Here is a 27,596-nt window from a genome sequence, read left to right as displayed (position 1 = left end):
CGATATGATACTTTGAAAACTAGCTATCTCTCAAATGTTTGCTCACTCAGTGTATTTTTGATTTTACAGTGGGGTAATTTTGTTGCAGTAGCACGAGATAGCTTGATTTCAAACTTTGAATTGAATAAAAATGACAAACTACTCATTTCTTTGTAGGTTGTTGCTGGAGATACAACAGTGACAGGACCGTCAGCAGAGCAGACAGCAGGACTCACAGCCAGCAGCATTTTCCACGATGACCTGGGGTTCGTACACAAAACTCTCTTCAGCCGTCATAAAATAACTCTAACAACTGGCTTTAGAGACTCGACTAATAATGGTTGGTTTATCCTGAAATTTAAGAATGATAATCAGTTCCTTTCTGTATTCGTCACCTTTATTTCTACAGCGCTTTATACATTTCATTTAAAGAGTTATTTCAGATAAACAGGAAAACAGCAGAATCAAATATAGAAACTCAAGGAAACGGTTCAGATTCTGCTGTAAAGCAGCTCTAAAAGACAATAGTGTCATTATAAATCATAATGTTCTCTCAATTTATTGTGCATAATCATCTGCAATGTTCGCCTGCTGATTCTTTTATTTATGAAAATGTTTCATTTTAATTTGGCATTTGTAACAAGCCTTCACAAGCTTTTTTAATTTATTTATTTTTTTAAATCCACATCTTCATGAATTCTAGACTCACACAGTGTTTGTATTTTTGCACATTTTTACCAAGAACATCATTAGATTTCAGCCAAAACTGTTTTGATCTTTAACTATGAATGCATAGATTTTTTTATTATTATTATAGTTTTTAAGGGTAACATCCAATGTCACTGTATGAGAAGAGAGTCAATAACTGGTTACACTAACAAAAATATGAGTATGAATGAATGAATAAATAAAATTGCTTATCAGGTAAGAAATATATATGGTCAGGAAATTTTTCTAATGCACTTTTCAACCCCCTCTTGTGCATTTTGATACTTTTCTCTTCTAATTATGCCCCTGTTTTTATGGGTATAAAGTAATGCAATTTAAAAAGTTAAATCAAAACATCTGTGTGTGTGTGTGTGTGTCCAGTCCTCCGCAGTGTAAGAGCATCAGTTTGGAGCGAGGGCCGGATGGTCTGGGCTTCAGTATTGTGGGTGGATTCGGCAGTCCTCACGGTGACCTTCCCATCTACGTCAAAACCGTCTTCAGCAAGGTAACGCTTTCACACAGCGAGCGTTTCCATCCACTGATGCCACGAGACAGACAGATACGGTCGTCCTAAATGTGTGTGTGTGTGTGATCAGGGGGCCGCGGCAGAGGACGGTCGTCTGAAGCGCGGAGATCAAATCATCGCCGTTAACGGCCAGAGCCTGGAGGGAGTCACTCATGAGGAGGCCGTCTGTATTCTGAAGAAAACCAAAGGAGCCGTCACACTCACTGTGCTGTCATGAACACACACACACACACACACACAGGTCCTGTAGTTGTTTCAAACACTACGAGTGAGAGAGTATTGTTTACTGCTAGTTTGTGGAGGAACCAGCAGACTACTACAATCTGCCGCACTATGCTGAGAGTGTAGAAACGATCCACACACACACACACACACACACACGCATTTGTGCTTTAAAATACTGAAAGTGCTCACAGCTGCGTGACACAACCCATTATAATGTACTTTCCCATCATAATTTCATAATTAGAAAATCCACAAATATCTCTGTTATGTTCAAAAACTGGGTGAGCTCCATTGGTTTCCATGCAGTTTGCCAAAAAAAAAAAATGGTGTAAACCACTAAAAATAAATGTAATAACAGAGAACTTTTATTTTAGCTGGTCAGAAACTAAGAGTTTTTAGAAATGTAATCATTGGCATCTATTTCAATTGTGTTAGGGGTCAGTTTGCCCAAAATATATACTTTTTTTTTGTCATGTCTGCGTGCAGTTGAACACTTAAGGTGCAAACAATTCCAAGTATAAATAGTAAAATTGATTTGTATTTAGTGCACTAATTATTGCTGTTTGTACTTTGCATTTTTGTTTTTGTAATTTGGGTAAGGTTCCATTAGTTAATGTATTAGCTAACATGAACAAACGATGGACAATCCATTTATTACAGTATTTATTCATCTTTGTTAATGTTAATGAAAATACATTCGTCTGTTGTTAGTTCACAGTGCATTAACTAATGTTAACAACTTTTAATTTTAATAATGCATTAGTAAATGTTGATTTTAACATTATCTAAGATTAATGCTGTTGAAGTATTGTTCATGTTTAGTTCATGTTAACTAGAGTAGTGTTGCCATAATTTGTTGTAATTTTGTTGACAACTCAACTAGATAAGAAAAAAGTGAATTTTCCTTGGACAGTTCAGAAGACAAATCTTCAATTTCGACTAAACTATGGATTTGAAAATTTCATCTGTTTTCATGTATTTAATATTTAAGTGTTTAAAACGCTTTAACAAAGATTTTCTGGTTTTTAACCGACTCTTGGTGGATTTTTGGCAAACTGCATGAAAACCAATGAGGCTCAGCGGGAGGTTCATATTGACCTCAATGCATTTCTACAGCCTTTCCAAAACACAGCTGTGTCAAACCTTTGCGTGCACATCCATGACCCTAAATGAGAAAAATTTACAACATTTCAACAAGAAATAAACAGTTTAACCAAATGAAAATCGAATTGTCAAATTGACCCACAACACAACGGGAGGGTTAAAAACTCAACATCAGTGGTGTTGGGGGGATAAATCAATGATATTTTGTGCAGTTAGTCATGGGAAATAAAAATGTACTGAATAGAATATCATCTATAGCAGCAGCGGCCAACTGTGTAGTATCTGAAAACGTCTTTCAGCATTAATTAAAGAAAAAAAAAAAAAAACAGGCGCTTCTTCCGATCGAAGGATCTCAATTTTAAACACCAGTTAGATTTTTTTTTTTTTGAAAATTATATATATATATATATATATATATATATATATATAAAGTGAGCAATACTCCTAGTATTACACTGCAAAATATATACTTACAGGGGCAATAGGATGAGAGTCTTGGATAAATACATGCACACACACACACACACTTGATTTTAATCAAGACAGTTCATCCAGATTATAGACTAAATATTTGAGCAACCACCTTTGCTTCTTAAAGAAAACTTATTTTATACAGACAGAACTGACTGATATTAGGAGAAGCAGCGTGTGTGTATCTGAAAAGAAGAACAAGCATCAGTGCATTTAATGACGTCTCTGAAAGTTTGCCTTCATCGGAGACGTTTGCTGCTGGATGTAGAACAAGCTACTGTGATATATTTTGTTATATTGTCATTTTCCTCTGATACAGTATTGGATTTCACTACAAACACAAATAAAAGTGACCTTCAGCACACAAAAAAATCTGTTTTATTTCATCTCTTGTTGTATTTAAATTCACAACTAAAATATAATATATTTGCATGATTACAATCACTTCATAAAATGCAAAACATAAATGAAAAAAAGTGTAAATTACAAATATGAAGACATTTACTTCAGTAATCGTTTGTCAAGTATATCTGTACTTCAAAGGGTTTTTCTTCCCAAAGGCTGTTATACTGTCAAATATTACAACAAGATCACACTCATTCTGCTGCGGTTCAGACGTGGCAAGACATTATGATTGTATGATAAAGATGTACTGTATACATCAAAATATGTATGATGTATGTCAAGCGTATGACTTGTGTTTTTGGAGGAAGGAAAATGCAGGATGGGCTATTCTATATAACAGCTGCTTATTTCATATACTGTATAATAAACAAATAACAGCTGCTTATTTCATATATAATAAACCATCACTGAAACCACTACAAAATCAATGTTTTCTAAAAATTCAGAACATCAGTAATATTTTTGCTGGTGCTATAAAAAAAACACCTCTCAATTTCATATGGCACTTTGTATACAGGACCTTTCACAAATATATAACTTCATATTCCATATGCATGAGTGAAATGAAAGGTCGCGGCAGTCTAAAGCAGGTTTCCACATGAGACGACGAGCCCATGACAATCATTACAAGAGTTTACAGGCTAGTTTCACGTACAGTAAAATGTAACGCGTACTGTAACAGACAGAAATATACTTCTGTAAAGCTTTTTAATGTGGTCAAAATAAAGATTTTAAAAATTTGATACCAAGGACACTCAAATAATATATCTACTTTGTATACAGCACTATTAGTTCTTTCAACAGAATGAAAGTCAAGATTCATTTCATTTCAAACCTTTCTTTACAAAACAGAAATTTTGTTCATATTGGGTAAACATACATTGTTTTTTTTTTCTTTTCGAAGAAATGTTCTTTGGACCCCAGTTTGAAGACTGTGTCACACAGTCAAGATTTAATTTTCTGTTGTGAGAAACTAAAGGAGAAAAGGTTTTTACACCACGTCTCGCCAGCGGGACCCTAAATATATGTTAATGCCCGTCTATGATGCGCATCAGTCCACACGTCTGAGACTTCTAGTGTAAATGCATTATTTTGCATTTAAAAAAAAATTTTTTCTCCCATTATCAGCATAATTTGAAATGCTGAAGGAACGTTAAACCTGATCACTCATGCTATCCCAGCATGACTTGAGCCAAGAGCATGTTGTACGCTCTAATGCAAGAAAATCTGACATTTTGTACAATAGTTGTTATACGTTTTTTTTTTTTTTTTGCTTTTGCAATTAGTGACCTAGAAAAAGTGCAGAATCAGAGAAACTTTGATGTATATGATTGCATTTTACATATGTAATATTCCATATAGATTCCATTATAAGAAATGTAAATAATAATGTCCCTTTAAAAAACTTAATTCCCTGAATACAAGGGTTGTCCCTTAAATCTCCTGTTCATGGTCACAAGTGTCCACTGTCTGAAGATCATCTTATATTCATTCACAACAGTAACAATAGTGCTAGTGACTAGAGCTGGGAATAAGTAAAAAAAAAAAAAAAAAAAAAAAAAAATTGACGATTTATTTTTATCAAAACTTTTTGTTCCCGGTGTCCTGATATTCTACATGTATATATATCTGTTTAATGCTAAGAGTAAAACACAGTACAAAGCTAGGTTTAAATAATCAAGAGATGCTTCTTTATCAAATTAAAACAAGAAAACTGCTGTTGCCATTGGAGTTATACATTTTTTTCCCTTTTTTGTTTTTGAGTTTGTTTGATTAATTTCTCCCTGTAGGACAGCATTCTGATTCTGTACAGCATGTTTTTAGCTGCCGAATAAAACGGTGGAATGCCGCTGCTTCCCTTAATGAATTTGCCTGATTAGCGTGAACAGTTAGAGCTCAGACTGACACACAAGCGCTGCCGCAGGCGTCCGGCGAGCCGAGGATCTGAGAGTGAGCTCGTGAGCGTCAGACCAGGAAACGCAGAGGAAACGACAACGCTGCTCCCAACGACAGACCCAGAGCCAGAAAAAAGGTCATCAGCGCACCGGCCGTCTCTGCATCTTTAGGCTCCACAAGCCTAGAAAGAGAGGAAGGAGGAAAAAACATCAGCATGTGAAATTTATGATGTGTGCAGTGTGTTTTTAAAGGAATAGTTCACCCGGAAATTAGAATCTATATATTGGTGGTGCCCTGAGTTTTTTTTTGTTTTTTTTTTAAATCTGAACAGATTTGTAGAAATGTAGCATTGCATCAGTGTCTCAGCAATGGATGCTCTGCAGTGAATGGGTGCCGTCAGAATGAGAGTCCAAACAGCTGATAAAAACATCACAATAATCCACAGCATTCCAGTCCATCAGTTAATGTCTCGAGAAGAGAAAAGCTGCATGTTTGTAAGCTAAAATACGAGTCCATAATACTCTTTTTCTCCAGTGAATCTTGTCTGTCCTCTTGTCTAAATCAGGAGAGATCAAGCACTGTTTACGAGCCAAAACAGCTCTAAACAAATATGTGTGTAGATTTTGATGTGAGAGACAACTGGAGATGGACTTTTCCACTGGAGGAAGTGTTATTATGGATCATGGACTCATATTTTAGCCAGAAGCAAAAGTTTGAAGTTAAAAACGCATTTATTAAATTTATTAAAATGCATTTATTTCTTTCAAACGTGCAGCTTTTGTCTTCTCAAGACATTAACTGATGGACTGGAGTGGTGTGGATTACTTGTGGATTATTGTGATGTTTTTATCAGCTGTTTGGACTCTCATTCAGACGGCACCCATTCACTGCATAGCATCCATTGAAGACTGGATGATGCAATGCTACATTTCTCCAAATCTGATGAAGAAACAAACTCATCTACATCTCGGATGACCTGAGGGTGAGGACATTTTCAGCAAATGTTCATTTTTGGGTGAATTTGTTTGATCATGTGACACTGAAGACTGGAGTAATGCAGCTGAAATTCAGCTTTGCATCATGGGAATAAATGACATTTGAAAATAAATTACAATAGAAAACAGTTATTTTAAATTGCAATAATATTTCACAATATTACAGTTTTCACTGTATTTTTGATCAAATAAATGCAGCCTTGGAGAGCCTGTTTGTACACATCATGTGTTGAAACGCGTGTACTCACTGTGGCGCGTAGGTCATGGACAGACACACAAAGTATCCGCTGGACACGGAGAAAAACACCATGATTGTGGCAAATATGAAGTCGTTTGAGAAGAGCACAGGCATGTAGTGTCTCTCCTGCACGTTACACATCATGAGCAGCGGGACGAAGATCACTCGACAAACCACCAGCAGCGGGAACAAACGACTGTCTTTAGAGGGCTGCGGGAGACACAGAGCACAGAAGAAATTACGCTGTCAAATTATTACATACTGCATGAAAGCGCCACCAAACAAACAACCACAATATAAAAAAACCTTTTTCTCACAGGCTGTGTTTTGTGTGCTGACTGTTTATCCACTTTTTCCTTCATTCAGTAACAGAAATTTAATATATATATTACTTAAAAAAAAAAAAAAAAACAAATACAAAAAAACATTATTTATCTGAAAAAAAAAAAATCTTTAACATTTTTTTTTACAGAAACAGATTTTTCCATAAATAGCGACTTCAAAAGATCAGTATTTATCTGAAATAAAAATCTTTTGGAACATTATAAATGTCTTCCCTGTCACTTTGAATCAACTGAATGTGTCCTTGCTGAATAAAAGTATCAATTTCTTAAAATAAAAATTATATAGAGAGAGTACCTTTGAATGGTAGTGTGTTTAATAAATATATTCAGTTTAACATAAGAACTATTTTTGTAATTTATTTTTTATTTTCATTATTGGTTAGACTTTTTATATAATCCAAAAATATCCATTATTGATCATTTTTTACCAATTCTAGTGTATGGTGTGTGTGTGTGTGTGTGTGTGTGTGTGTGTGTGTGTGTGTGTGTGTGTGTGTGTGTGTGTGTCAAAGTGCCATTAACTTTCACTCAGGTATAGAAACATTTCTAAGAAAGCAACAAAAATTCATGTCACACTGTTTGTGAACAGCTTAAATTATTTTATTTTTTTTATCTGCAGTTCTCTTGGTGGTGAAATATAAATGACTTAATGAAAGAATTAATCAAAAAATAATTCACTCACCCACTTAAAAAATACTGTGACAGTTCTGCCAGTAAAGTCCATCATGTTAAAAAAGAGAAAACAAAAAACAGGAATGAAGTATCGTTCTGAAAGAAAGAGGGAGAGAGACAAAAATATGATGCACATCCTTATACATACAACAGTGAAAAGTGCTCAAATTGTGATTTTGCAAGGTTTTGAAAAAGCTACTTTGAGTGCTTTTCTTTAGAGATCCACCAGATGGCAGCATTTATAGTTTGATCAGCTTACAAAACCTATAAAAAGTCAAATTAAGTAGAGATCTGTCATTAAATTATTTAATCGTTCCATCTCTATTTTTTGTTTTTACCAGGCCGCAGCTAAAAACATGGTGAAAATGTATTTATTCTCTAAACGCTGACAGTATTTTCTGAATTATTAAGTGATAAAAAGGGAAATCCAAAATACCCTCTGTGCAAAACTTTAACTTTGGATGCAGCCAACATATTTTGTTGACATATCAATGTTCAGAATTTTTTTCCCCCCCTTTGGAAAATGTACTCAAAGTAATACATATTTAATTAGATAATGCCTCAACTGAATATTTAAAAAACCTTCATAAAACTTGTAATACAAAACAATTGTCTCAAGGCACTGTGATTAATCAACTGGGGAAAACATGGTGATATCTGTTAATTCACCTGTTGTGTGTTGCTCTAAACTCTCATTTTTAGATAAAACAGACAAAAAAAAAAAACTATTAGCACTAAAGCTAAACAATAACTTAAAAACCCTAATTCATCTACCAGTGATTTTAGGCATAATTAATGGTTATGGTGGGGTCAGGGATAGTAAAATAAAAATAATTTCTTTTAGGGCTAGGGTTGTTATGAATTGGCAGTCATATAATTACAATTTAAATTAATATGTGTGTGTTTTGTACCCCATTTTCCTCCATACACAGTTTTCACATCCACAGTAATCGCAGGAAAAACTGACAGTGTAACTGTGAACACAAACGTCACACAAAACGCCATGAGCCAAATCTAGAGCGAGAGAGAGAGAGAGAGAGAGAGAGAGAGAGAGAGAGAGATGATGACAATAAGCCACTGTTATAACATCCAAAACAGACAACAGGCTGTAATACGGGTTTACACTGTATCAAAGTACAGAGACTGCTCTCATCAGAGTTACAAATGATCTGCTCTTATCATCCGATCGTGGCTGCATCTCTCTATTAGTGCCACTGGATCTTACCACTACGTTCAACACTATCAAAAACAATTTTCTAGTCTATTCAAAAGAACATAACATCATCGATACATAAAATTCAATAACATTGGCAGACCATCATCGATTCATAGCAGTGAATAAGATATATCGATCAGTGCAGTATGGAGTACCACAAGGCTCAGAACTAGGACCGTTGCTTTTCATGAAAAAAAAACATGTTTCTAGCATTTTTAAAACCACATTTTTCCATCTTAAAAATATACCTAAATTACGACCTGTGCTCTCAATGTCAAATGCAGAAACATCATAGAATCATAAGAAAAATCTATCACAAGAAAAATCTGCCCAATCTACGCTAATATTAGTCTCTTTTACTCTTATTCCGAGGTCACCGTAGCCGCCAGATCCAGTCCGTATACAGACCAGATGGTGTATGACATCTGAAGACATCACTGAATCAACAATGAACTGACTTTAACTGATAAACTGCCTGTTTTCTATGTCTTCCAACATTATCGCCACACTATTTTCCTGTTTGACACCATAAAGCTGCTTTGACACAATCAGTATTGTATAAAGCACTATATAAATAAAGGTGACTACTGGTAAAATTCTTTGTTGTTATTGTATGCGTACAACTTGCATTGTACCCACCAACTAAACTTAGAAATAGCAGTCTTAATGTGTGAGAGAATCCTCTATAACCGCACCTTTTTGAAGACTTCCAGGATGGAGCTCTTCTGCGTGGACGTGTTTTCTGACTGCAGCGGGATGAAGGCCTGTCTGACACCCTCCTCTTCACTCACACCTTTATTAGGATTCCCATTTGCCACAGAGCCAATAGTCGGATCACTGGTCTTCTCAGAGTCTTCAACATCACCTGGAGGAACAGAGTCACCTTAGAAATAAAATAAAATAAGTGCGCTTAATTGCATTGAATGTGCACTTGTAGTGTATTCCAAATCATACAAGTATATTTCAACAAAAAAACATAATGAAATAAAAGGACACTTAAGTGACATTTTCATGACTGTTTAACACACTTAAGTACACTTTTAAACACTTAACAATAATGTTTAGTTAAAGGGGTTTTTTACACTTAAAAAAAATTATATCATTATGTTTTAATAATCTTTTATGTTTTAAAGTACATTTATTTTGATGTCTTGACTAACATACTGAAGCACATGTAAAGTACTTGATTATCATTTTAACCGTAGTTTGTTATTCGATATGATATGTGTTTTATATGCTTATAAGTTAAAATACCATCAACATCAGTTGATCAGTAAGGTTTTACTTTTTTTTTTTTTTTGAAGCCTCTTTTGCTCACCAAATCTGCATTTATTTGATCAAATATACTGTAATATTGCGAAATATTATTACAATTTAAAACAGCTGTTTTCTATGTAAATAACTGTTAAACTTTAATTTATTTCTGAGATGAAAGCTGAATTTTCAGCATCATTACTCCAGTCTTCAGTCACATGATCTTCAGAAATCATTCTAATATACTGATTTGCTGCTCAAGAAACATTTCTGATTATTATCAATGTTGTGCTGGCCAGTATTTTTTGGAACATGTGATGCATTTTATTTTTCAGGATTCTATGATGAATAAAAAAGTAACAACAACATTTATTTAAAACAGAAATAGTTTGTAACAATATCTAATAAAGTCTTTACTATCACATTTTTATCAATTTAACACATCCTTGCTTAAAAAAATTGTACCGACCACAAACTTTTGAACGGTAGAGTATGTTGTTACAAAAGATTTCCTTTTTTATAAATAATAAATGGTAATAAATAACTGGTAATTAATGCTGTTCTTTTTAACTTTTATTTTGATGAAGTTTCAGATTTGCCTCCACAGACATAAATAATATTTTAAAATCTCAAAAGGGTTTAAAAAATAATGACATTAAAGTATATTTCAGAAGACAATATAGAAGTATTTTCGAAATTGCAAATAAAGATGTAGTTAAGTGGGTCAAAAAACACTTAAGTTCAGCTAACTGCATTTAATATACATTTAAATTGTAATACATTTTCATTCAATTGCAATTAACATGCAATTAAGTGTCTGAAAACATTACATTCAGTTCATGTCAAGTATGCTAACGTGTACTTTTTCACATGTACATGACTCTTGAACAAGCTATATTGCTTTTAACTGGTGAAATGACAGTCCAGTATCTGTGAGTTTACAGACGGTAAGTTTCACCTGTAGGCAGCAGCCGGCTGGACGTCTGAAGCTCGTAACTCTTGCTTTTGCTGTGCAGGTAAAACCTAGCAAACTCCTGCACACACACACACACACACACACACACACTCCAGAGATCAGTCTCAGATTCAGCTGACTAAGAAACCACATAAATGTGACAGGATCACATCTAAACACACACTCACTGACCAGCTTTGGAAGAAGCATGTAACTGAAGAGCGTGATGAGGGTCCCGACACACGGAGTGATGAAATAACCCAGAGCTGCAGACTCACTATCAGCTTCACCTGTTACACACACACACACACACACACACAAAGTGAACAAATTAAAAAATGCGTGAGAGGTTCCTCACATCCTAAATATAGGAATACAGCAAATAAAACTAATTCAAGATGTTAATAAAAACTAAAATGGTATCTCAATGATAGTAAAATAACACAGTGTCTCACTTGCGATGGCGAAGATCATTGCAAAAGCAGCAAATGTCCCAGCGAGTCCCTGTCCGCTCATAAAGACGGCGCTGTACTTCTGCGGCAACAAACCCACCAAACCAAACAGACTTCCCTGTAACACGGCCCCGAACGCTGAGAGAGACAGACAGACATAAATACCATGAGCACACAAAAACACTCGCCTTTACGAGGGTGATCTACATAAAAAAAAATTCGATCCACCTAAGCAATTAAGCAATTATGCTTATATGCTAAAACTTTAAAAAAGTGTTTTTCAGTCAGATAAATCATTAATTAATAAGAAATATTTTTTTTTTATGTTTTTGAATGAAGTCTCTTCTGCTCAGCAGGGCTGCATTTATTTGATCAAAAATACAGTAAAAACAGTAAAATTGTGAAATATTATTTCAATTCAAAATAACAGTTTTCTATGGGAGTATATAGTAAAACGTAATTTATTTCTGTGATCAAAGCTGAATTTTCAGCATAAACACACCATTAATCAGCATCAAATCATCATCAGAAACAATTCTAAAAAACTAATATGAACATTTCTGATTATTATCAATGTTAGAAACAGTTGTGCTGCACAACATTTTTGTGGAAACTGTGATGCATTTTATTTTCCTGGGATTTTTTGATGGATAAAAAATTCGAAAGAACAGTATTTATTTGAAGTAGAAATATTTTATAACATTGTGTGTTTACCGTTACTTTTGATCAATTTAATGCATTCTTGAACACATACACATACAGTATATTATATGCATATGAGTGTTGCTAAACAATGCTGAGGTTTCTCTAGTCACTAACAATTGATAAACCAGATGGTTGCCATGGTGACGGAGAAGAAGCGGTCTTCCTCCATTGAGATCTTCACCAGCACAGCAGTGAGGATGAAGAAGAAGAGGATGAAGACTAGACTGCCCGCTATCCTCATCTTCTCCGAGATCCTGAAATACAAATGATCATGTAAATGTTAAATATATTATACATTTAGAATTCATAACTGCGTGTCAAGTCCATGTGGTTTTTGTGCACCAGGAACAAAAACTAAATATAGCTGCAAGCAGCAATTGCGGGGCCAAGCACTACAGATGCAAAGTGAGAAGCTATGCATGGCATGGAGCATCAGACCAAATGCAACAATGAGAAATAAAAGCAATTTTAGGATGATTGTAATTGAAATGGCTAAAAAATCATAAATACAGCCTCTAGTAATATGATTAAATGGCTTATAAATTTTGACCAACAGGTGGCATTGTAACCAAATTTTTGGTGTGTTCTGTGTGAGGTGACATTAACACACACAAAGTTTGTTGTCATTATGTCAAAGCTTTGCATAGATTTAGTAATTCACACAATCACCAAAACTAAAATCTGCACCGTATCAATATGAATTTCATTTATCGACACAAAATCCATACGTTTTTGTCAGTACAGTCTGAAGATCAACTTACTCGAAAATTATAAAAACTATACAAAAGGATTACAAAAAATTAAAAAAACAAAATAAATCAACAAAAATAACTTACATTAATTACGACTAAAAATGAAAAAACAGATATGTATGTTGTCGGCACAACCCAAGGAATATGAGACCAGTTTCATTACAATAGGTCAATGCAATCAAAAGTTATAAGCATTTTTGAAAATGTCATAATTAAGAATTAATGAATGGTTTATTACTCTAGACCAACAGGTGGCGCTGTTACCAAATTGATGTGGCATGATCAACTTGAGGTGACAATGGCACATACAAAGTTTGGTGTAAATATGTCAAAGCTTTGCAGAGATACAGCCTCAGATGCATTTTGGCATCTTTCCAACAAATTAGTTGATGCGCTAAACGAAAACCATTTCGTATATCAACACGAAATCCATAACTTTTTGCCAGCTTGGTCTAAAGGTGATCTGAGTCATATTTGGTGAAAATTGGATTAACGATCTAGGAGGAGTTAGAAAACATTATCAACATTAATCAAAATGGCGTACAGGAAGTTTGGCCAATTTTAGTATAATTGGTATTGATGTTCTCGGCATGACCCAAAGAATATAGCGAGACCACTTTCATTCCAATAGTCCAATTTATTCAAAAGTTATTAGCATTTTTATAAATTTCTTTATAACTTTTATAAAGGTGGCGCTGCATCCAAACTTTTTGAGTACCATCAGGGCATGGTGCCGAAGATTTTTGTAATAAGTTTCGTAATGATATGCTAATGCATTCGTAAAATACAGCATTTTAGAACATAATTCAAAATGGCCTACGCCCGAAATGGCTGACATGGGAAAACTGAGTATCATTCGACTCAGCATGATGCAACCAATCTAAAGAGCGTTTTGTGATTATTGGCAAACCATTCAGAAGTTATAAGCAAAAATATGCATTTTTCGTATCTCCTGACCACTAGGTGGCACTGTGCCGAACCACTGCAGGTAGCCTCAGGTCATTCTTGTTATAACACACAACAAGTTTGGTCTCAATACGCCAAAACGTTGCGGAGATATAGCCTCACATTCATTTTTGCGTGCGCGTTATTCGAGAACTGTTTGACAAATCAACTTAAATTCCATAACTTTTCGCAAACATGGTCTGAAGATAAACAGATATAAAAAAAAGGGAGTTTCTTGAACAATAAAAAATAGCAAAAAAATAAGTTTTTTTTTTTTTTACAATAAAAAATAGCAAAAAAAATAATAAACCTTGCGATTTTTGAATTTTGGGGTCCATTCGACTAGGAAATAACAAGAAAAAAAAATTAAAAAATTATTCTCACTCTTCAAAATACATTACAAAAGAAATAATAATAAAATATTAGAAACTTTGGACAAGTGGTGGCGCTAGAGAGTTTGAGTTAGAGACTCCAAACTTGCTATGGTGACTTTTATCACTGTCCTCTATCAGTGTGCCAAATTTCATAACTTTCCCACAAGCGGTTCTATGGGCTGCCATAGACTTGAGGTGGAAGAAGAAGAAGAAGAAGCGGAAGAATAATAATAAGAAGAAATCTAATGATTACAATAGGTGCCTAAGCAGCTTCGGTGCTTGGCCCCTAAAAAACAAACAGTTCTCACCATCCATAGAGAAAAGAGTTGAGCAAAGTGAACAACAGCAAAGGCAGCTGGGATAGCAGAGTCATCCAGTTATCAAAATAATACTCCTTCCTGGTGGTTACTGTTCCATTACTCCATTCAGACGTGTTGAGTCTGTTGTTGAAATACTGTAAAAACCAAATATGATTTTAGAAGCAATAAACAAGCCATTTTAACACTGCAAATACAATATATATATATATATATATAAATGTGAATAATTAATAATGTGCCATTTCTAATTGTATTTTGTTTTGTTTTTAAAACAAAAAAAAAATTAAAGGGTGGCCTATATACCTGTATATATATATATATATATATATATATAACTATATATATATATATATATAAATGTGAATAATTAATAATGTGCCATTTCTAATTGTATTTTGTTTTGTGATTTAGACTTAAATGTGTCTCAAATAAGACTTTTCTACTAACTAACTATCATTGCTTAAAAAAACATGTGCAGGAAACAATTTAAACAATAAAAATGAACTGTAACTGTAATAATATCACGCTTGTAGTGAGTGCAAGAATAGAAGATAAAACTCTAGTCTAATCAGTTCAATCCTGGCTGTAAGACAACTACTGTAGCAAACTAATTAGTGAACTTATTGGAGAATTCAGATCGGAACAAGATCAATGAAACGCTACAGGAATTTCTCTCAGCGTAAAGTGCCTTTAAAAGTGGAAACAACTGTGTTGTTCCAGGAAAATCTGGCTGAAAGATGTTCTGAGTGAGAACATCCTGTGTTATTCCCATTTGACCACCATCTGGGTTCAATTCCCATATCTGGACTGTTTTCCACATTCCATTACCATAGACGCCGTCATGAAGAAGTTCCATGGTAACAGCGTTCCCAGGCCAAGGATGAAGAATATGATCCCGACGAAGCAGCCGCTAGAGAGAAGACCACAGTCAACAGCCTGTTCATGTGAAATTGTGACATTTTAGGGAAGTGGGCGTTCAGATTTCATTATTTATTTATTTTCAAAAATATGTGATTATGAGAGCAAAAACAGGGAACTTTGTATGTATCCATGCTATTATCTAAACATATATTTTAAGTATGCATACTCTGAGTCAAACCACAACAACAAAACATTATTATTATTATTAGTAGAAGTAGTAGTAGTAGTAGTATTAGAAGTGAATTTTTACTGTATGTAGAAATAGACAGGTATTAAATTGTCAGTATATATTAGGGCTGCACAATTAATTGAATTTCTAATCGCGATTACAATTATGGATGCCACAATTATGTAATCGTTCAAAGCGGCAATTAATCGTTCAAAGTCCACTTATGTTATTCTGCGTGCTTAAGATGCATTTCTTTTTCTTTCTACACGTTATCTTAAGAGTTTTTCAATTGTTTTAGTTTTAGTATAACACTATAATACCATTCGTATTTTTACTTTTTTATAATTTAAAGAAGAAACCAATCTGATGTATATTTGACATTTGAGGCTTAATACTATAGAAAAGCGCTAAACGTTTTTTAGTTAGAGCGATTTCAACTTGTTTATTTTCATATAAAAATATGGCATGCAATTGCATCAAACAATGGTATAAATATCATTCAATGTATATCGTGATAATCGTAATTAATAATCACAATTACAATTTCAAAGGAATAATCGACTATTAAGATTTATGTCATAATCGTGCAGCACTGGTGTATATAATTAAATGCAGGATGAATGAATGAATAAATGACGCTGATGTACTGTATTTGCATCCTTCGTTAGTGTTATTTTAGTTAGTTTTTTTAATAATTTTTTGAATTAGCTTTTATTTCTATATTTCACTTTTCATTTTAGTTTTAGTTTAGATTTTAGTAATTTCGTTGTATGCTTTTGTCATTGTTATTAGCTTTTTTTAAATATATCTTTATTTAGCATTATTTTAATTTGTTTCAGTTTTAGTAATATTAGTAATTTAACTTCAATTAGCTGCCAAGGCAACATTTATAACGTTGGTTTAATTTTTTTCTCATCTAATATTTTTTTATTTCAGCTTTATTTCAAGAAACATAAACTGTAAATATTTTTTATATTTTTACATTTGTAATAGTTTTAGTTAACAATAGCAACACTGGTTACAAACTATTTACAAGCTGGTTACATTGTCATTTTTAATAAATCTTAATTTAATTTACTTTCGAGTTAATTAAGGTAATTGACTCCTGACTGTCTATTGCCAAATTTAAGATGACTGCAATTTTTTTACCTTTTTTTTTTTTTTTTTTTTTTACATGATTTAAGCTTCTTTTTTTTTCATTTTGAAAATTAATAACAAAATGAATGAGTCCAGGCAATGGTTGGAAAGCTATTAGCTTGAATACAGTCTGTTTTGTCGACTCACTGTGTGCTTTCAGAGCAATTAAACTCAATCCCCACCCTGTTTAAAGCCAGATATCATTGTGCTTCACTGTGATCACATCCGACCTTTAGTTTGAGAGAGTTCTGTGTTTTAAAGGTAAAAAATTAAATCCACAACAAAGAACGTACCGGTCTGCAGGGGCATCTTCTCTTGGGCTCATTTTGTATGGGTGGCAGCTGTTTGAGAAACAAAACATCAGATCATTAAAACACCATTCTAGCTTTACATTACAATTAAATACATTACAAACGGCACAAATGTTAACCATCTCAAAGCTGCTGTGCTCGATTCAAGTCTAGAATGAGAAAAATACATCTTTACCTTTATTTACTCCAAACACTGAAAAGATCTAGGCAACACTGCAGTTCCTCCGCAAAACAGCAAGATGTCTGTACATGACTGCATTCAGCTACAGCGTATCCATGCCAAACAGTTTACAACACTAAACATGAGTGTGCATGTGGACAAACATGGCGTGTATGTGAGAAATGGGGAACAGAGAGTAGGAGGAGCGTTCACGTCAAAGCAGGTTTACTCTGTCGCACACAAAAAAGGAATTGAATTACCCAGCAGACACCGGTGCTGTTTGACGATGTTTAGGTTGCAATGGTGTTAAAATGGAACTAATGCAAAGGTAAATAACAACAGACTACTATATTGACAGAAAAGAGCTCACTATTGCAGGTGATGTGAAGAAATTTATACTACAACAGAAAAAAAGTGCACTTATGTGTATTAAATGTGCACTTGTACACTGTTAAAAGTATATATGTATAAAAAAAAAAACTGTACTTGCAGATAACATATTAAAGAAATAAGACCACTTAAGTGACTTAGAGACACACTTAAGTTTCTTAACACACTTAAGTACACTTTTAAAATTGTCAAATTTTAAATTACATTTTAAATCAGTTTTAATAACCTTTCATTGTGATTTAAAGAAGTTAAATTAGATGTGTTGACTAACTGAAGCACATGTGAAGTACGTTTTTATTTTAACTTTTATTCAATATTACAATTAAAGTGAAAGTGTGCCAAATTGCAACTGCAATGTGTTATTGCAAATATTTAAATTAAATTTAAACGGAAATTACATTAAAGTATATTTTAGTTTACCATAAATGCTTGTCATATTTCAAAGACAACATAAAGACTTTAAAAATAAAGATGTATTTAAATCCTACTTAAGTGAGTAAAAAGGCAGTTTAAAGTTCAGCTTAAATTATAATATATTTTTGTTTAATTGCAATTAACATGCAATTAAGTGTCTAAAAACATCACATTCAGTTCACACTATGCATGTTGTTTTAAAGTTTTTGCATTAAGTATGCTATGCTTTTTACACTAAAGTACGCTAAAGTTTTTCAAAGGGTCAGGGTTATTTCTTGAGAAAACAAAAATTGTTTAACCCATTCTTTAACTTCAATTTACTTTATCAGCTTCTTTAAATGTACATTTTACTTACATTTCTCTTGGTTTTAACCACAAAATGATGTAAAGTACTGTATTCACTTGTACTGTATTTTACACCAGCTGTTTGAAGGCTCTACATTTTCTACATTTGACCAGCAATAACAAAACCTGTTACACAGCCTTATTTCTATGAACGATATTTGAAGTGATTGAGTTACTGGGTTTGGATGAGTGCTGTGGTCTAAACTGAAGCTAAGGAAACAATGCAAATCCACTTCGATCACGTGAACATGACTCATACTCTACATCCTTCATGAGACACCAAAAATGGATTTGATGTATTACGACAACAGTCTGACTCATATGTGTTTAATATTAAACAAGTACTGTATCTAACAGCAACTCTACTTAATGAAGCCCCATAACAACACGCTTAGCACACCTGAATCATTAAAAGGAAACAACTCTACAACTTTGAAAAGCAATGACTTGGTACTTTAACATTCTTACGACACCAGAAACTGACTGATCTTAAAAAGTTGTCTCTACATCATCTCCAGCAATTGGATGGAGATGAAATGAAAGGATTTGGTTACAGACCCTTGTGCAAAAGAAGTGCAATTAACTGTACTGAATGTGTAGTGTACCTCAAATCTTAAAAATATATTTTTTAAAAACTGTACTTGCAGATCATGTAATATTAATGAAATAAATGTCCACTTAAATGACTTAAAGTGAGACACTTTCATGACTATTTCTTAACACACTTACGTACACTTTTAAAAAGTGACCTTTGTATAATGCCAAATTAAAAGTTTAAGATACATTTTAAATTATATTTTAATAATCTCATCATTTATTTTGGTGTGTTGACTTAAATGTACTTTATTTAAATGTGTTACATGACATTAAAGTTTATATAATTTAAATGTACTAAACTGCATCTTCATTATTACAAATGTATAATTACAACATTTTATTTCAATTGAAATGACATTTTACATTTATTTTAGTTTACCATAAATGCATGTTAGTATATTTAGCATTACTTTAACCATATTTCAAAGACAAAATAAACACAAAAACACTCTAAAGTATAAATATAAATTGCAACTGAAACACATTTTCATTTAATTGCAGCTAACATGCAATTAAGAGTCCAAAAGCATTACATTCAGTTCACACTTAAGTATATTCTTATACGTATACTCTTTTGGAAAGTATGCTTAAGTGTACTTTTAAACTTGAATTCATAAGGCAGAAAGCACCCTGGAAGGTTTTTCTTCCCATTTATTTCAGTAATGCGTGGAAACAGAGCCACTGTGAAATCAAGCAGTTTGTTCCCAATAGCACAGCAGCTCACAAATGATCTTCACAAGAGACAAAGTAACGAGTCACAAATAGAGTAACATGAGTGTCGATAAAGAGTGTCCTTTAGAGGGTAACATGAGGAAGGTGATGCCGGGAATTTAGGTGGCAGATATGCAGAGAATGCCAAATGGATTAACTCTTTAGTGACTGGTCTAGTGCTTCCATTCAAAAGATCTGTAAGAGCTTCAGCAGGATTCTCACTGCATTGACTGATTTAAAACAAAAAAAAACACCTGCCGAAAGGGATTTTACATGATTGGATGGGTGATATAGGAAATATTGAGGAAAAATCTTAAGTATATTAAGATATCCATCCATCGACACTGAGCAATATCTCAATATTTATGAACTTTCTCTGAAATAGCCATTGCAGCAGATTCAAAAATGTTTTAGTGCATGAAATAATAGTTTTTTTATAATCTGAACACAAGGATGAATTAAATTTCATTACCTATGTTGTAAAAATATTAAAAATAATGGTAAATCTTGCAGTTTTTTACTAAAACGTGATGTCCACCAAACACTTCCATGAACCAGGAATGAAACACGGTGAACCGCGGTAACATTTCTAATGGTTATTATTACCGCTTAACATTTTATTTATCATTAAAATCGCGAATCAATCTCTCTCTCTCTCTCTCTCTCTCTCTCTCCCTTTTATATATATATAAGGGCTGTCAAATGATTATATCACGATTAATCACATCCAAATATAATAAGTTTTGATTAATCACGTTTACATAATAAAAGTGTGTATACTGTGTATATTTATGTATGTATATATATAAATACACACACATGCATGTATATATTTAAGAAGAATATGCTATTGTTTATATATTAAATATATTTATATATAATATAAAATATAAGAATATAAATATATAAATGTATATACATGTAAATATTTTTTCTAAATATATAATTTATGTGTGTGTATTTATATATACATAATAAATATACCCTGTACACATACATATATTATGTAAACAAAACTTTTATTTTGGATGTGATTAATCGTGATTAATCATTTGACAGCCCTAATATATATATATATATATATATATATATATATATATATATTGAAATGATCATATTTCATTTCTTTTTCAAAAACACTGATGAATAATCTATAGTTCTAAATAATCTAGCAATTTTATTTCTTCTCTCGCATTTAATTAAAATCATTTAATTATGATTGGCACGCATTCACTCCTGTTTTACTGACTAATCAAGTTCTTGAAAAGAAGTGACAGGAACGCTCATCTGTAACATAGTTGTGCTGTTCTTACATGAACATCGCTTTATTTGTGTTCTGATTTGATTTGCTTACTCAAGACTGTGTTCATTAAAACCTCGACGAGGTGAACTTTTACCTCTCATGTTGAATATTAATGTTATTATTTGAACGTTTATGTACACAAAAAGTGCTTTTTAGTCGTAGTTTGTTGGTCTGCAGTATAAAACCTGCAGTGATTTCAGTGTGTATTAGCACTTTTTCATACTCAAGTCAAGGAGCGATCGCAAAACTAATCGAATTACATGCTCTTTAAGAAAAGTGCATTCAAACAGTCTTGATAATTATGATGCTGCTTGATTTTAGATTAGCCAACAAAATCTTCTTCTCACAAATCAATAAATCTGAAAGCCTTGTGCTTTTCTTTATTGTGGAGGCTCTTATTTGTCATGGACCCATTTATATACTGTCTGATGCTCCATTCCAGCGTAAACAGACCTCACTGAACAGATTTAACACAAACACGTCTCTCCGTCTTCCACTTGTCCACCCCTTCTTCAGAAACATCGTCTGGATCTAAACACAGCTCTGTTTCACTCCAAGGCCTCTCCTTTCTGTTGCTACACTGGTTTCTTTCAAGGTCACGTCGTTATGTTCAGTCATGTAGAGAATAACCCATTTGCATATTAAAATATAGGTCATACGTACTAGTAATATCAGTCAGGGTATAAAAATTGCAATTCACCAGAAGTCTCTACTTTACTCTGCTTTAAATCCCTTAGTGGTTAATAGTAAAAATTATGCAAGATAAATATTTTTTTTTAGCAGTTGTGCATATATTAGGGCCGGATATAAAAAAAATTAAAAATATTGCTTTATGCATTTATTTATATATATACAACTGATTCTTGAGATAAGGAACAGAACATGTCCTACACACAAAAGCCCTCTTTATGTTAAAGATCAAAGGAAATCAGGCTATAGGCTATATATTTAATATTATGAGGCTATTTGTTCCTCAGAGTGCTTGTTTCAGTGATTGAATTTAGTGAAATATGAATTTGACGTCATGATTTGAACCCGTTTGAGTTACAAGAACATATCCAAACCCTGAAATAACACTTCGAACAATAAACCAGTGTCATCAGTGTCAGAAATTAACTTTCCCATAAGAGGCACCTGATTTTCAGGTTTCTATTTATTTAGCCCATTTTTTTATTATTAATATTATTTTTACCTTTTACCTTTTGTATGTCCTCTTTAATGTTAAATTCTTACATCGAATACATTAGAATAATATGACATTAGGCTGTTATCACTTAAATCAGTATTCAGTGATATAGAACCTGTTGCAGAATTTATGCTTACACAAAAGAAAGCTCTGTCTTCTAGCCATTCATTAATCTGTCTGTTTGATGAAGAGAAAGAGAGAAAATGTAGTAGAAATAAACATGTTAAGAATCCATAGAGTGAGGGGACTCTTATTTTGTTTTATTTTTGTAAGTAATATTATGATGTTGTAATGTTTGGTTGACCAATCAGCGAGAGGGGTGTTTCAGTCCTGCCCACTTGTACAGATCAAATATTCAGGTTTTGTTTTCTATCCCTGAAGGTAAAAATGAAAAATGAAGCCAAATTCATGATTTTTTTGTTTTGTTTGAACAAAAGAAAAATGAGAAAATTTTCAGATTTCAATATTAAATTGAAAAACTACTGGACTGAAGATACCCTGATTCTGATCACTTCAGCTCCTTCACTGCATGTCATTATCACACAACTGAAGACTTTGTTATCGGGTGCAACAAATTAAAATATCATGCTTTTCAATACAGCTAATGGAGTTTTGACAAATTAATTTATGAAGTGAATAAATGTACAAAAAAAAAAAAAAAAAAAAACATTTTCAGCAAAACCTATTCCATTACCGTTATTCTTCATTAGCTGTGACCTTTCTCTACAAATATAAACATGCATAAATAATGTATCATTAAATAATAAAAACTCACATTTTAAAACATGTTTTCCCCTTATCTCAAGAATCAGCAATTATATATATATATATATAAACATTTCTATAACATATCTACATACAGATCTAGAAATATTATCGTTGTATTTTTGTTGTTGTTTTTTTAAAATGGAGTGTTATTTTTGTTTTATTGCGGATGTGAAAGACGCTTTCAAACAGCGACTTCTTTGACTCTTTGTGACACAAAGGCTGCTCTGTATCCTCCCCGCAGGGGGATAATGCTATAAATCACTGGAGTAAACACGAGCAAATTCAATTCGGTTTGAGAAACAGAGCGCGACACAGAAGATGATGATGATGATGAAGATGATGAAGAAGATGTCATCACAGTCAATTGCGTTCACAGTGACAGAGCTTCATATAGAGAAATGAAGGTCAGTCGTGGTTTCGTTCATCTACTCACCTGTAAACACGATGTTCTCGGTTATTCTGTCATTTCTTCTGCACAGTATCCGCTAAACGCTGCTACGCACTCACTCAGATCCTTGTCTCAGGAAGGACGAGCAAATCACCGCATGCTCCTCTTCTTGCTGGTTTTCTTGTTGGTTGGCAAACCAGCTTTTGGTGAAGTACTGCTACCAACCGGACTGGAGCGTGCACCTGCGTCCGCGTGCGTTCTGATCATTTCATTTCCTATTTAGAATGCAATATCGAGAAATGGAAAAATGGCTCGTTTATTCGTTTTCCCGTTTAGTTTAACAAACGGAGAATGAGATTTTGGCTGGATTTCTCATTTTTCGTTTGAGGTTTACGAATCGGTTTGTGGCTTTGATCGCACTTGTGGGCGGAGCTGAAACGCTCCTCTCATCTGATTGGTCGAATCGCTCCGCCTTCAGCTCGCTCTTCTCATTCTTTCAGACAGAATAAGAGTCAGTACTGTAATGTCTGAACCACCACTCACTGTTAATTAACATAATATCTGAATCAGATGTTGCTGGGCTCATAATGCTTTACGTACACCTCTGCATGCAGACACACAACTGTACAAATTCATTTATAGATTTAAAAGCCAGTCCTGAACCTGGAGAACCATGTTCTGCAGAGTTCATCTCCAACACACTTGCTTGGACATCCTGATCCTGAAGACCGTGCTTATCTTAGGTGTGTTTATTCGGGGTAGCTGAACTCTGCAGGACACTGGCCCTCCAGGAGCAGGACTGAGAGCCCTGACATTAACTCTTTACATTCAGTGCATGTGATTTATCAACACCTATACATCTTAAAATATACATCGTATTCTACCTTCTCCTATCTCATTCTTTTCATGTGAACTGAGTTGGCTACACATGCTTACATTCATAAATTTAAACGTTATTTCTAATTTATTGAATAAATTTAACTTTATTCATTTTCACAATTACTATTTATTAAAGTCACACACACATACCTAGTGCCTTTTGACTTAAAAGACGAGAGTGGTAAATGTTACAGACTGATTATCATGGAACTGAACAGTCTATTATTGATTTTTATTTCCACTTCACTTTTATCCATAGAGACAGAACTATTTGAGCTGTATTTATCAATGGGACAATATTCATACAATAATACAATAGAAATAATTTAAAGGGTTACTTGCAAGCAGCAGCACGAATTATGAGCCCAGCATCATCTGATTCAGATATTATGTTAATTAACAGTGAGTGGTGGTTCAGACATTACAGTACTGACTCTTATTCTGTCTGAAAGAATGAGAAGAGCGAGCTGAAGGCGGAGCGATTCGACCAATCAGATGAGAGGAGCGTTTCAGCTCCGCCCACAAGTGCGAATGAAATACTGAAGCCATAAACCGATTTGTAAACCTCAAACGAAAAATGAGAAATCCAGCCAAAATCTCATTTTCCGTTTGTTAAACTAAACGGAAAAACTAATAAACGAGCCATTTTTCCATTTCTCGATATTGCATTCTAAACAGGAAATGAAATGATCAAAACGTAGCCTCCATGGACTGGAGTTGCACCCATACAGTCTATGGTTGCACCACTGATCTATATATATATATTTATGTATGACTGGATCTCTCATCGCGTATTAAACTGCAGACAGGCAGTGAAGCCACCGGAAGTGATCGATCCGCCTTATATATTACAGATCAGTGGTTTGCACCTGCTGCTGTTCTGATCCTCTGCTGGAGGAGTGAGCTTCAGACGCAAACAAGAAACAGCTCCTGCTGATATATTATGATTATAGGGATGCACCGAAATGAAAATTCTTGGCCGAAACCGAACACGGTTTTTCGAGTTTTTTTTTCCTCATGTAGCTATTTAAAAATATTTAACATTGAAAAAATGTAACATTCTAGCAGACATTACAGCAACAAATCACAATTTAACTTAAAATTAATAAGTAAGTAATATATATATATTGGCCATCAGACCCCTTCTTGAATCAGGCATGCTTTTTATTTTATTTTTTACTATAAAATTAAAAGCAGTCTTGCTGAGCAGAAAATCCTTCTTTTAAAACATTAGAAAATATAACAGATCCGAGTTTGAACACTGTGTGTGAATGTTATAATAAATGTATTAACAGAGCTGTTGTAAATATTATCATTATTATTGTCTTACTTTTTATTTTATTTTACCGAACAACAGTAAAATTACAACACTAACATTTATGAACGCTGATGATGGAGTTCTTGCTTTTTCTCAGTTTGTATTTTGGCGGAAACGCCTTGTAAACGTGCCTTGTAAAAAAAAACCTGACTTTCGTGAGTGTTTAACACAGCTGAAGAGTAACACTGTTTAAACGCAGATTTTCCTCGCGCTTTGGACTTTGTTAACTAGCAGATAGCGGCGCGAGCGCGCAGCGCTGTCAGAATGCATGCGTGTATTAGAAAACATGTTCTGTATTTTATTTACTAATTGTTTAAAGCCATTTCGCGATTTCAGTCATCATACAGTAACCAGCAACAACCACCCTCCTCTTCTCATCGAAGACATGCGCTGCAGCACTAAACAGTCTCTCGCTGTCGGTGCTTGTAATGATTTATGCGTTCTTCTCGGACAGTTTTAAATGCTTCCGCACCGCTGACATGTTTGTTGCACCGCGCTGGTTGCGTCACGTCATTATTCGGTACAGTTTATTCGGTCTTTTCGCTTATTCGAATAATTCGAATAATTCCGGTTACCGAACATTCGGTGCATCCCTAATTTTGGTCTTTCATGGAGCATTTCCACTGGTCAAGAGGTTCTTTATAATAGATCTTCAGTTTAAACTGTTCTTAATATAAAAATAAATGTTTCAGAAGCATTTGAAGAACCATTCTTTAAAAAACGTTCTTAAAATAATCTCTTTTTTTTTCTCTCTCTCTCTTCCTAGTGTCAAGAACATTTTAATTATCAAAAGAACCTTTGCTGAAAATGTCCTCACCCATCATCCGAGATGTAGATGAGTTTGTTTCTTCATCAGATTTGGAGAAATGTAGCATTGCATCACTTGGTCACCAATGGATCCTCAGCAGTGAATGGGTGCCGTCAGAATGAGAGTCCAAACAGCTGATAAAAACATCACAATAATCCACATGTAATCCACAGCCCTCCAGTCCATCTGTTAATGTCTTGAAAAGCCAAAAGCTGAAACAAATCCATCATTAAGATGTTTTTAACTTCAAAGCATTGCTTCCGGCTAAAATATGAGTTTATAATCCATAATAACAAGACCTCTAACACTAGCTTGCTCTGTTATTTTTCTATTCTATCTGTTTTCTTTTTATTTATTATATTATTTAAAAGCCCTTGTGATGTGTACTGCGTTAAGCTAACTGAGACTTATTATAGCACTTGTATATCATTGATTATTTCGATTGCTTCCATTTTCCTCATTTGTAAGTCACTTTGGATAAAAGCGTCTGCTAAATGTCTAAATGTAAATATAACGCTTCCTTCAGTGAAAAAGTGGTCTGGTCTGAATCCGGAGAGAAATGTGCAGAGCTCAAGCACCATTTACAAGCCAAAACAGCTCTAAACAGATATGTGGCTGAGAGACAACAGGGGTTTTATCACTGGAGGAAGCGTTTTTAGGGATTATAGACTTAAGCGTCTTAATGATGGATTTGTTTCTTACAAACACACAGCTTTTCACTTCTCAAGACACTGATGGACTGGAGTGGTGTGGATTGCTTGTGGATTCTTGTGATGTTTTTATCAGCTGTTTGGACTCTCATTCTGACGGCACCCATTCACTGCAGAGGATCCATTGGTGAGCAAGTGATGCAATGCTACATTTCTCCAAATCTGATGAAGAAACAAACTCAGCTACATCTTGGTTGGCCTCGAGGGTCAAATTTTCTTATTTGGGTGAACTATTAATTTAAAACAACCGATCACTGAAAAGTTCTAATGGTTCCAAAATAAAGCCATAAGCCCCAAGAAGGCGTGGTTTACAATGAATTTATAACAGCTAAGAGGCGTTGTTAGGCACGACGCTGTTATAAATTCACTGTAAACCACGTCTTCACAGGGCTTATGGCTTTTATAAAACAGTTATTCCATATACGTAGCAAGGTTTCACAAAATAAAACAGAGCAAATAATGTGTAATGATAATAAAAACAGTATTCTTCCATCAAATAAAGTAGTTCCTCAGAATCAGTTATGGTTGCAACGAAGTGGTCGCCA

At 33.8% G+C, this 27,596-nt stretch overlaps 2 protein-coding genes across 5 annotated transcripts in view; one reads left to right on the top strand and one right to left on the bottom strand.

Annotated features, from left to right (window-relative positions):
- The window catches only part of LOC109045585 (multiple PDZ domain protein-like), a 68,669-nt gene extending 65,817 nt beyond the window's left edge, over positions 1-2,852 (top strand). The window contains exons 46-48 of the mRNA XM_042761209.1: positions 157-245; positions 1,069-1,192; positions 1,284-2,852. Of these exons, the coding sequence (XP_042617143.1) occupies positions 157-245; positions 1,069-1,192; positions 1,284-1,430 (360 nt within the window). The 3' untranslated portion in view covers positions 1,431-2,852. The remainder of the gene's footprint in view (positions 1-156; positions 246-1,068; positions 1,193-1,283) is intronic.
- Positions 2,853-4,534: 1,682 nt separating this feature from the next.
- LOC109045923 (equilibrative nucleoside transporter 2-like) lies at positions 4,535-23,760 on the bottom strand. Of its 4 annotated transcripts, none has more exons than XM_042761207.1 (13): positions 23,382-23,760; positions 17,057-17,104; positions 15,365-15,446; positions 14,525-14,670; positions 12,260-12,399; positions 11,444-11,578; positions 11,181-11,278; positions 10,992-11,067; positions 9,475-9,644; positions 8,475-8,577; positions 7,574-7,659; positions 6,558-6,757; positions 4,535-5,495 (listed from the first exon to the last, which is right to left on the bottom strand). In XM_042761207.1, exons 2-13 carry the CDS (start codon positions 17,086-17,088, stop codon positions 5,384-5,386), a joined length of 1,380 nt encoding a protein of 459 aa, XP_042617141.1. In that variant the 5' UTR covers positions 17,089-17,104; positions 23,382-23,760; the 3' UTR covers positions 4,535-5,383. The 4 variants fall into 4 exon arrangements, with proteins under 4 accessions (XP_042617141.1, XP_042617142.1, XP_042617139.1 ...); XM_042761208.1 differs by having other exon boundaries at positions 9,475-9,662; positions 15,365-15,472; positions 23,382-23,759; XM_042761205.1 differs by having other exon boundaries at positions 9,475-9,662; positions 23,382-23,759.
- Between the last annotated feature and the right edge of the window lie 3,836 nt (positions 23,761-27,596).

Source organism: Cyprinus carpio, chromosome A7, assembly GCF_018340385.1.
Source record: "Cyprinus carpio isolate SPL01 chromosome A7, ASM1834038v1, whole genome shotgun sequence".
Lineage (NCBI taxonomy): Eukaryota > Metazoa > Chordata > Actinopteri > Cypriniformes > Cyprinidae > Cyprinus > Cyprinus carpio.
Note: the sequence above shows the minus strand (reverse complement) of the source record. Positions and strands in the feature narration are given on the sequence as shown.

Coding starts and splice junctions, on each gene's coding strand:
- LOC109045923 (XM_042761205.1), bottom strand. CDS start 17,088: ATGAGCCCAAGAGAAGATGCCCCTGCAGACCG. Junction 15,447..17,056: donor GAAGATGCCCCTGCAGACCG/GTACGTTCTTTG, acceptor TCTTCTCTCTAG/CGGCTGCTTCGTCGGGATCA. Junction 11,068..11,180: donor ACATGCTTCTTCCAAAGCTG/GTCAGTGAGTGT, acceptor GTGTGTGTGCAG/GAGTTTGCTAGGTTTTACCT.